At 53.2% G+C, this 10,993-nt stretch overlaps 1 protein-coding gene across 2 annotated transcripts; it reads left to right on the forward strand.

Moving 5' to 3' along the window:
- The first annotated feature begins 6,225 nt into the window (after window positions 1-6,225).
- Window positions 6,226-10,274, forward strand: tdgf1 (teratocarcinoma-derived growth factor 1). 2 transcript variants are annotated; one of them, XM_056432465.1, is made up of 6 exons: window positions 6,226-7,048; window positions 7,123-7,163; window positions 7,724-7,888; window positions 8,833-8,947; window positions 9,068-9,177; window positions 9,571-10,274. In XM_056432465.1, exons 1-6 carry the CDS (start codon window positions 7,026-7,028, stop codon window positions 9,669-9,671), a joined length of 555 nt encoding a protein of 184 aa, XP_056288440.1. In that variant the 5' UTR covers window positions 6,226-7,025; the 3' UTR covers window positions 9,672-10,274. The 2 variants fall into 2 exon arrangements, with proteins under 2 accessions (XP_056288440.1, XP_056288439.1); XM_056432464.1 differs by having other exon boundaries at window positions 6,227-7,048; window positions 7,724-7,812.
- Window positions 10,275-10,993: the final 719 nt, after the last annotated feature.

A 10,993-nucleotide genomic window follows, 5' to 3' on the forward strand; every position in this document is an offset into this window, starting at 1 on the left:
GTGCCACTGGAGCCTCCAGGGTGCCAGTGGAGCCTCTGGGGTGCTGGGCTCTGAGTGCCAGTGAGCCTCTAGAGTGCTACTGGAGCCTCTGGGTGCCAGTGGAGCCCAGGGTGCCACTGGAGCCCCAGGTGCCAGTGAGCCTCAGGGTGCTAGTGGAGCCTCTGGGGTGCTACTGGAGCCCCAGAGTGCCAGTGAGCCTCCAGGGTGCTACTGGAGCCTCCAGGTGCTAGTGGAGCCTCAGAGTGCCAGTGGAGCCTCAGGGTGCCAGTGGAGCCTCTGGGGTGCCAGTGAGCCCCAGAGTGCCACTGGAGCCTCTAGAGTGCCAGTGAGCCTCTGGGGTGCTACTGAGCCCTAGAGTGCTAGTGGAGCCTCAGAGTGCTACTGGAGCCTCAGAGTGCCAGTGGAGCCTAGGGTGCTACTGGAGCCTCTAGAGTGCTAGTGGAGCCTCCAGGGTGCCACTGGAGCCTCTGGGGTGCTAGTGAAGCCTCTAGAGTGCTACTGGTGCCTCTGGGGTGCTAGTGAAGCCTCTAGAGTGCAACTGGAGCCTCTAGAGTGCTAGTGGAGCCTCTAGGGTGCTACTGGAGCCTCTAGAGTGCTAGTGGAGCCTCCAGGGTGCTACTGGAGCCCCAGAGTGCCAGTGGAGCCTCTAGGTGCTACTGGAGCCTCTGGGGTGCTAGTGGAGCCTCTGGGTGCCACTGGAGCCCCAGAGTGCCAGTGGAGCCTCCAGGGTGCCAGTGGAGCCTCAGAGTGCCAGTGAGCCTCAGGGTGCCAGTGGAGCCTCTAGGTGCCAGTGAGCCCCTGGGTGCTACTGGAGCCCCAGGTGCTAGTGGAGCTTCTGGGGTGCTACTGGAGCCTCCAGAGTGCCAGTGGAGCCCCTAGGTGCTACTGGAGCCTCCAGAGTGCCAGTGGAGCCTCTGGGTGCCACTGGAGCCTCCTGGGGTGCTGGTGGAGCCTCCAGAGTGCCAGTGAGCCTCTGGGGTGCCACCGGAGCCCAAGGTGCTAGTGAGCCTCTAGGGTGCCACTGGAGCCTCCAGAGTGCCAGTGAGCCCAGGGTGCCACTGGAGCCTAGGGTGTGAGCCTCTAGAGTGCTAGTGGAGCCTCAGGGTGCTAGTGGAGCCTCCAGGGTGCCAGTGAAGCCTCTAGGGTGCTACTGAGCCTCTAGAGTGCCAGTGGAGCCTCTAGGGTGCTACTGGAGCCTCCAGGGTGCTACTGGGAGCCTCTGAGTGCCAGTGAGCCCTGTGCTACTGGAGCCCCTGGGGTGCTACTGGAGCCTCTGGAGTGCCAGTGGAGCCCCAGAGTGCCAGTGGAGCCTCTAGGTGCTAGTGGAGCCCCAGGGGTGCTGCTGAGCCCCAGGTGCCAGTGAGCCTCTGGGGTGCTACTGAGCCTCTAGGGTGCCAGTGAGCCTCCAGAGTGCCAGTGGAGCCCCAGAGTGCCAGTGGAGCCTCCAGGGTGCTAGTGGAGCCCCAGGTGCCAGTGGAGCCTCCAGGGTGCCAGTGGAGCCTCAGGGTGCTAGTGGAGCCTCCAGAGTGCCAGTGGAGCCTCCAGAGTGCCAGTGAGCCCCAGGTGCCACTGGAGCCTCAGGTGCCAGTGGAGCCTCCAGGGTGCCAGTGGCTCCAGGTGCCACTGGAGCCTCCAGAGTGCCAGTGGAGCCTCCAGAGTGCCAGTGAGCCTCCAGAGTGCCACTGGAGCCTCCAGGGTGCCAGTGGGGCTCTAGAGTGCCACTGGAGCCTCCAGAGTGCCACTGAGCCCCAGGGTGCCAGTGGCCTAGAGTGCCACCGAGCCCCAGAGTGCCAGTGGAGCCCCCAGGGTGCCACTGGAGCCTCCCAGAGTGCCAGTGAGCCTCAGGGTGCCACTGAGCCTCCAGGGTGCTAGTGACAGGAGCCTCCAGGGTGCCACTGGAGCCCAGAGTGCCAGTGGAGCCCCAGAGTGAGCCTCCAGGTGCCAGTGGAGCCTCCAGAGTGCCAGTGAGCCCAGAGTGCCACTGAGCCTCCAGAGTGCCAGTGAGCCTCCAGGGTGCTACTGGAGCCCCAGAGTGCCAGTGAGCCAGGGTGCCACTGGAGCCCCAGAGTGCCAGTGGAGCCTCCAGGGTGCCAGTGAGCCTCCAGGGTGCTAGTGAGCCTCCCAGGGTGCTACTGGAGCCTCTGAGAGTGCCAGTGGAGCCCCAGGTGCCACTGGAGCCTCCAGGGTGCCAGTGAGCCCCAGAGTGCCAGTGGAGCCTCCAGAGTGCCAGTGGAGCCCCAGGGTGCCACTGGAGCCCCAGGGTGCCAGTGAGCCCCAGGGTGCTACTGAGCCTCTAGAGTGCTAGTGAGCCCCAGGGTGCTAGTGAAGCCCCAGAGTGCCACTGAGCCTCAGGGAGAGTGCCAGTGGAGCCTCCAGGGTGCCACTGGAGCCTCCAGGGTGCTACTGGAGCCCCAGAGTGCCAGTGGAGCCCTGGGGTGCTGTGAAGCCCCAGAGTGCCACTGGAGCCCCAGAGTGCCACTGAGCCCCAGGGTGCCACTGGAGCCCCAGAGTGCCAGTGGAGCCCAGGCGCCACTTACCCGGTGCTACTGGAGCCTCCAGAGTGCCAGTGGAGCCCCAGGGTGCCAGTGAAGCCCCAGGGTGCCACTGAGCCCCAGAGTGCCAGTGAGCCCCAGAGTGCCAGTGAGCCTCCAGGGTGCCAGTGGAGCCTAGAGTGCCAGTGGAGCCCCAGGGTGCTACTGGAGCCTCAGAGTGCCAGTGAGCCCCAGGGTGCTAGTGAGCCTCCAGAGTGCCACTGGAGCCCCAGAGTGCCAGTGGAGCCCCAGAGTGCTACTGGAGCCTCTAGAGTGCCAGTGGAGCCTCTAGGGTGCCACTGGAGCCCCAGAGTGCCAGTGGAGCTCCAGGGTGCTAGTGAGCCTCAGAGTGCCAGTGGAGCCCCAGGGTGCCAGTGGAGCCTCCAGAGTGCCAGTGAGCCTCCAGGGTGCCACTGGAGCCCCAGAGTGCCAGTGGAGCCCCAGGGTGCCAGTGGAGCCCCAGGGTGCCAGTGGAGCCCCAGAGTGCCAGTGAGCCTCAGGGTGCTAGTGAGCCCCAGAGTGCCAGTGAGCCCAGGGTGCCAGTGAAGCCCCAGAGTGCCACTGGAGCCCCAGAGTGCCAGTGAGCCTCCAGGGTGCCACTGGAGCCTCCAGGAGTGCCACTGAGCCCCAGTGCCAGTGGAGCCTCCAGGGTGCCACTGGAGCCTCCAGGGTGCCAGTGAGCCCCAGTTAGTGGTGCCAGTGGAGCCCCAGGGTGCCACTGGTTCTGTGAGAGCCCTAGGTGCCACTGGAGCCTCCAGAGTGCCAGTGGAGCCCCAGGGTGCTACTGGAGCCCCAGGGTGCCAGTGAGCCCCAGGTGCCACTGAGCCCCAGGAGTGCCAGTGGAGCCTCCAGGGTGCCACTGGAGCCCCAGAGTGCCACTGGAGCCCAGGGTGCCACTGAGCCCCAGAGGTGGAGCCAGTGGAGCCCCAGAGTGCCAGTGGAGCCTTAGGTGCCACTGGAGCCCCAGAGTGCCAGTGGAGCCCCAGGGTGCCACTGGAGCCTCCAGAGTGCCACTGGAGCCCCAGGTTAGTGCCAGTGAGCCAGGGTGCCAGTGAGCCCCAGAGTGCCAGTGAGCCCCAGGGTGCCACTGGAGCCCCAGAGTGCCAGTGAGCCCCAGAGGTGCCACTGGAGCCCAGACGCCAGTGAGCCCAGGGTGCCACTGGAGCCTCCAGAGTGCCACTGAGCCCCAGGAGGCCAGTGGTGCCAGGGTGCCACTGGTTTCCAGAGTGCCACTGAGCCCCAGAGTGCAGAGCCTATGGTGCCACTGAAGCCAGGGCGCCACTGATTTCAGGGCTGGTACTGGGAGCCTAGAGTGCCACTGAGCCCCCATGGTGCCACTGGAGTTCTAGGGTGCCATCAGAGCCTCTAGTGCTACTGAGCCCCATGGTGCCAACAGCCTAGAGTTAACACTGCTCCCAGAGTGCTACTAATGAGTAATACCGTAAGTATTAATGAGTAATACCGTAAGTATTAATGAGTAATACTGGAAGTATTGTAATGAGTAATACCGTAAGTATTAATGAGTAATACCATAAGTACTATAATGAGTAATACCGTAAGTATGAATGAGTAATATCGTAAGTATTAATGAGTAATACCGTAAGTACTATAATGAGTAATACCGTAAGTATTAATGAGTAATACTGTAAGTATTGTAATGAGTAATATCGTAAGTATTAATGAGTAATACCGTAAGTATTAATGAGTAATACCGTAAGTACTATAATGAGTAATACCGTAAGTATTAATGAGTAATACCGTAAGTAATATAATGAGTAATACCGTAAGTATTAATGAGTAATACCGTAAGTATTAATGAGTAATACCGTAAGTATTAATGAGTAATACCGTAAGTAATATAATGAGTAATACCGTAAGTATTAATGAGTAATACTGTAAGTATTGTAATGAGTAATACCGTAAGTATTAATGAGTAATACCGTAAGTAATATAATGAGTAATACCGTAAGTATTAATGAGTAATACCGTAAGTATTAATGAGTAATACCGTAAGTACTATAATGAGTAATACCGTAAGTATGAATGAGTAATACCGTAAGTATTAATGAGTAATACCGTAAGTATGAATGAGTAATACTGTAAGCATTAATGAGTAATACCGTAAGTAATATAATGAGTAATACCGTAAGTAATATAATGAAAGAACTGACCTCTTCCTTCTGGCAGCAGCATGTGGATGTGTTCTCTAGCTCAGCCACCAGGGGGCGACACAGACTCGTCACTGTTTCTCTTGTTCAGTCCGTCTGGTCCAAAAAGAAAGAAATGTTAATAGATTTCACATCAACAACACACAATATAACAACAGAGATGTAATAAATAAATGCAAATAAAGTAACTTAATTGCAAAGTCTAATTTTTTCATTTTATTTTTTACATTTTCAATAACTTTATTATTTAAATTCTTAAATGTAATAATTAAATTAATTAAATTAATTCACCCTGCTATTTAATTTAATCATATTGTATATTTATTGTGACAACATTTCCAGTGGGATAAATAAAGTAGAATCTAATCTGATCTACTTCAGTCATTGTTCGTGTTTCGAGTTCAACTTTTAGAGATTCAGACCGTATTCTTCCTCCTCAGTGGAGGATCTTTCTCCTGCAGACATCCTGCTGGGCTCCTCTTCCTCTCTCTATCTTCTTCTTCCTCTCTCTCTCTCCTCTTCCTCCTCAGTGGAGGATCTTTCTAATGCTGACGTCCTGCTGGGCCCCTCTTCCTCTCTCTCTATCTTCCTCTTCCTCTCCTGCTGACATTAGCATGAGCTCAGACTTCATTGTGATGCTGCAGCATCCCTAAAGATCCATTTCCACCTCTGATTGTCCGACAGGGGGGTGGGGGGGTTACATAGTCTAGATGAAACCCTGACCCCCCAGGACCTGCTGCTCATGGACAATCAACTCCACGTCCTTCTGTGTCTCGTTTATTACATTTAATTAATAAATAAATAGATAGATAAATAAATAATTAGATAGATAACTAAATAAATAGATGAATAAATAAATAAATACATAAATAAATAGATACATAAATACATAGATCAATAAATAGATAAATAAATAAATACATAGATAAATAAATAGATGGATACATAAATAAATACATACATAAATAAATAAAACAACAAAAGGAAGACAGACAGTCAAACGCATGTCAGAGATCATATTCTCTGTCTACCTGAGTTGGAAGAGGACGTGAAGTTTGTCCAGTCTGATCATAAATGACAGAAGGTGGTTCAATAAGTCATTGAAATGAAACTTTAGGAAATAAATATATAAAAGATAAACATTAGTGGTGTCCAAGGAAGATCTATTGAAGTATTTATTCTGATATCACCGGTGACTCTGATCATAACATGAAGGACTGGAGAGAGAGAGAGAGACAGAGAGAGGTAAACTATAAATGTGTGTGGATTGAGGGGGTGTTGTGAGGGGGGGGGGGGGGGGTGAGAGAAAGAAAGAGAGAGAAAGAGGGAGGTCACTATACATGTGTGTGAAGAGGGGATGGGGAGGGAGAGTAGGGGAGAAAGTTGGGTGGGGGGTTAGGGTGACAGTGTGAAAGAGAGAGAGAGAGAGAGGCAGTGGGGGAGGAGAGGGAGGGAGAGAGAGAGTGGGGGAGGAGAGAGAGGGAGGGTCCCGTATGTAAACATGATACCGTATCAGCAGAAGATAATAATCCTGTGAGTCAAGATGTTTATTTATAGTCACGTGACGTCAGGAGCAGGTTATTTATCTGTTATTTAACTTCTTAAACTTTAGGACACAAGTCAAAGTTTACAAATATATCACACAATTATAAAATATGAAAAGTAAATAAAATGAATTAAATACAACATAAAGTATCTAACCTCCCCAACAAACAAACAAACAAACAAACATAACATCAACAAGGCTTTTTAAGTGACATCATTATTTTAAATAAATGATGAATCATTTTATTTTATTTTGGCTAAAATAAAATAAAATAAAAATAAAATCTTCCGGCTGCTTATTAATGTTAATGTTATTAATATTGATTTATTATTATTCATACTCCAGGGTCCTGGTGTTGATTCCACCTGGACACGTCAGACAGGAAGCGGGGAGCCACCAAGAGTGGGCGGGGCTTCCGGACCCCCCCCCCCCCTGAATGAGAGTCACCTGCAGACCAGAAGAAACCAAACCAACAGCCGCGGACCCGACACACGCGAGTCTGCAGGGAGTGGAGCGAGCACCCAGGACCAGGACCAGGACCAGGACCAGGACCAGGACCAGGACCAGGACCAGGACCAGGACCCAGAGCGTAGTGAGCACACAGGACCAGGACCAGGACCGGAGCGCAGTGAGCACACAGGACCAGGACCCAGAACCTGAGCACCCATTACCCATAAACCAGGACCAGGACCGGAACGAGCCCCAGGACCAGGTTCTCCCCGGCTCAAGGGTTTCAGCTGTTTCCGAGCTGAACCCGCAGGAGGCTCCCGGTCCGGAACCATGAGGTGGACCCAGCTGATCAGGTGAGTGTCATGACGTCACGGTCCCGTGTCCAGACGTTAGTTCTGTGTTAACTCTCCGTGTGGTGATGTTGCAGGATGCTCCTGAGCGCGGCCACGGGCCTCCACTCCGCCGCAGGTCAGTGCCGCGCACGCGCGCACACACACACACACACACACATACACATACACACACACACACACACACACACTATCTCTCTTATGGGCTGCTTGCGGCTTCATCTCGTGTGGCAGAAGTCTGTGAGTGTTAGTGATCAGCTGTGTGAAGTCTAGAAACAAATGAAACCTGTGACGTCATGAAGTGTTATACCAGAATCAGCCACAGGGGGCACAGGAAGTCCTGGACTAGGACTAGTGGACTTTACCGCCTTCAGGCCACTGAGTGACGTGAAGGTTCCCCTCTAAAGGTTCTCTGGACTCCTCTAAAGGTTCTCTGGACCCCTCTAAAGGTTCTCTGGACTCCTCTAAAGGTTCTCTGGACCCCTCTAAAGGTTCTCTGGACCGCTCTTCATCCTCTGGTCATTATGTTCTGCTCACAGCTCTGAACTAACGTGTTGAGCTTTGTAACCTAGGAAACCACAGAAGGCATTATAATACAATAGGCCCCTCCCCCTTTCTTCTTCACAGTGTGATGTCACACGTTGAAGAAACTCAATTTGTTCCCGTTTTCTTCCTCAGGCTGTGAAGGAGACGACTGCAGCTTAGGCCAGACCTCCTCCTCCTCCTCCTCCTCCTCCTCCCAGGACTTCCTGGGCCAGTTGACCCAGGTGAGCTCTCCAAACAGTGGGGACCGTAAACACCGCGACGCCGGCGCCGCGCTGCCCTTCATCGGCCTCACGGGCAGTAAGTTCACACGCCGCCGCCAAACAGGTGGAGGCCTCCACCCGCACAGCCGGAGGCCTCCACCCTCACAGCCGGAGGCCTCCATCCGCACAGCCGGAGGCCTCCAACCTCACAGCTGGAGGCCTCCACCCGCACAGCCGGAGGCCTCCATCCGCACAGCCGGAGGCCTCCACCCGCACAGCCGGAGGCCTCCACCCTCACAGCCGGAGGCCTCCACCCTCACAGCCGGAGGCCTCCACCCGCACAGCTGGAGGCCTCCGGCCAACACCAACGAAGAAGAGAGACACAAACGCAATATCTCTAAAATGTAACATATCTATCGTTCCTGTCTCAGCTGTTGTTGTTGTTGTTGTGAGGCCTCAGTGATCTTACTGACCTACAGTCACATTATTATGGTCTGGTTGTTGTAGGAAGTTAAAGCATGAAGAACAAAAGTATTCAAATAAGTTGAATCTTTATTGACAAACTGCAACCAGATGCAGATAAAATGATCAAAGTAACACGAGTATAAAGTCACATGTTCAACACGCAGCAGTCGGTGTCTGTTTACCTTTGTTTACCTTTGTTTATCTGTGTTTATCTTTGTTTATCTGTGTTTACCCTTGTTGTTTATCTGAGAGTCGTTGTCTGAAGAGAGGAATGTGCTGCCAGACGAGGCTCTGCTCTCCCTCACAGATACGGGGGGTCAACATAAGGCCCGGGGCCCTGCACCGGCCTCCAGCTGGTGGCCTCCAGCAGGGTCAAGACAACAAGACAACAAGACAACACATTAATAACACAATAAACAAACGTATCACAGGAGTGTGACCTTTGACCTCTACACGCTTCATTAGAGTTGAGCTGAGTGTTGGAGGACCCAGAGGGCCACTTTGAGTGTCAGTGTTGTAACTCTCCCGCCTCCTCGCCTCCTCGCCTCCTCGCCTCCTCATCTCCTCGTCTCCTAGGTGCCGATCAGAGTCGCAGCTGCTGTCAGAACGGAGGAACCTGCATCCTGGGGAGCTTCTGCGCCTGCATGCCGTTCTTCACCGGGAGGAGCTGCGAGTACGACCAGCGCGTCAGGTGAGGCCCTCAGTGAGGTAGAGGCCCCTCAGTGAGGTAGAGGTCCCTAGAGGCCCCTCAGTGATCTAGAGGCCCCTAGAGGCCCCTCAGTCTGTGGTGACCTGATGCTCTCTCCTGTAGGAGCTGTGGCCCCGTCCCTCACGGTGAGTGGGTCCAGAAGGGATGCTCCTACTGTCGCTGTGGCTACGGAGTCCTGCACTGCTTCCCCGACGTCTTCCACAAGGACTGCGGTAAGAACACCGGACCCCCACCGGACCCCCACTGGACCCCCCACCGGACCCCCAGACCCCCACCGGACGGTCTGCTGGTCCTGGATCACGTCGATGTGGTTCTGGAGGTTTCAGACCTGCTTCTCTAAGCGGGTCTTGTGGTGCGTTCAGGGCCGTGGGAGCTCAGAGCGACACCCGCCGTTCACACCGAAACAAAAGGGAACGAGCCGCTTCACAGGAAACTCCCACTGGGTGTGAACGCCCCGCTGAAGGAGCACAGGCCCCGCCCACTCATTTACAAAATGCTACCGCTCCTCAAACGTCCCACAGAGGCCCCTCCCCCACGCGGAGCCCTGTGATTGGCTGAGCTGGTTGATCTCCATGTGTCTGATGTTCCTGTTCTTCTGTCCCCAGACGCCTCCGAGGAGGTTCTGTGGTACCGCTCGTCAGCGGGGTGGCCCGGCCGGCCCGGGGGCCTCCTGGTTCTGGTTCTCCTCCTGCCCCTCCTCCTCTGATGGGCTGACCCACAGAAGGATTCTGGAGACCTCCACCAGGACTCATGTGGACCACTGGGCTGTGGACCGGTTTCAGACTCTGGACTGAGTGTTAGGGGGTCCTCTGCGATGTTTTAGTTTAGGGGGCCCTCGTAGTCCTGGTTTAGGGGGTCCTCCCACTGGACTGAGCTGTTGGTGTCTCAGCTCACCTGAGAGGAGCCCTGATGTGGTTCTGGTCTCTTGAGGACCGACGTGGTCTTGAACCGCGTCACTGGACCAACTCTACCTGAAGGTCCGGTTGATCCAGTCGTCACGACGCCGGCTCCTGGTGGTGTGTGTGTGTGTTTATGCAGTGTGTGTGTGTGTGTGTGTTTATGCAGAGTGTGTGTGTGTGTGTGTTTATGCAGAGTGTGTGTGTGTTGTTCTCCTTTTTCTTTTTCTTTGTCAGGACATTTTCTTATTTTAACTTTAGTTTCTGTGACCTCTGACATCTGACCTGTGACCTGCGTAGTGTTGCATCACATGTTGATGTCTTTATCAAACTGTTGAACTCAAAGTCGTCAAACTAACGTGGGAGAAACTTCAGAGAGGTTTTAATGTTTTAATAAACTGGTTTTGATCACATCCGTTGTTCATAGTTTATTTAACTTTAACTCACCTCAGGGGGCGTGTCCTATCGAGAGCTTATTGATGAGGCTGTGATTGATTATCAGCTCTTCTCTTATCTCAACACACACCGGCTGCTTCAGCTCACTGCTCTACATCTCACATCTCTACTGCTCTACATCTCTACTGCTCTACATCTCACATCTACATCTCTACTGCTCTACATCTCTACTGCTTTACATCTCACATCTCTACATCTCACAGCTCTACTGCTCTACATCTCACATCTACATCTTTACTGCTCTACATCTCACATCTCTACATCTCTACTGCTCTACATCTCACAGCTCTACATCTCACAGCTCTACATCTCACATCTCTACATCTCACAGCTCTACATCTCTACTGCTCTACATCTCACATCTACATCTCTACTGCTCTACATCTCACAGCTCTACATCTACATCTCACATCTACTGCTCTACATCTCACATCTACATCTCACATCTCTACTGCTCTACATCTCACAGCTCTACATCTCACATCTACTGCTCTACATCTCTACATCTCACATCTCTACATCTCTACATCTCACATCTCTACATCTCACATATCTACATCTCTACATCTCACAGCTCTACATCTCACATCTCTACATCTCACAGCTCTACATCTCACATCTCTACATCTCACATCTCACATCTGTACATCTCTACTGCTCTACATCTCACATCTCT

The sequence above is a fragment of the Pseudoliparis swirei genome, chromosome 15 (genome assembly GCF_029220125.1).
Source record: "Pseudoliparis swirei isolate HS2019 ecotype Mariana Trench chromosome 15, NWPU_hadal_v1, whole genome shotgun sequence".
Classification (NCBI taxonomy): Eukaryota; Metazoa; Chordata; class Actinopteri; order Perciformes; family Liparidae; genus Pseudoliparis; species Pseudoliparis swirei.

What these genes read in the sequence shown, in the direction of transcription:
- tdgf1 (XM_056432464.1), top strand. Translation starts at nt 7,026, where the DNA reads ATGAGGTGGACCCAGCTGATCAG. An exon ending in GGGCCTCCACTCCGCCGCAG is followed by an intron (nt 7,164 to 7,723) that starts GTCAGTGCCGCG and finishes TTTCTTCCTCAG; the next exon opens with GCTGTGAAGGAGACGACTGC. An exon ending in GAGTACGACCAGCGCGTCAG is followed by an intron (nt 8,948 to 9,067) that starts GTGAGGCCCTCA and finishes TCTCTCCTGTAG; the next exon opens with GAGCTGTGGCCCCGTCCCTC.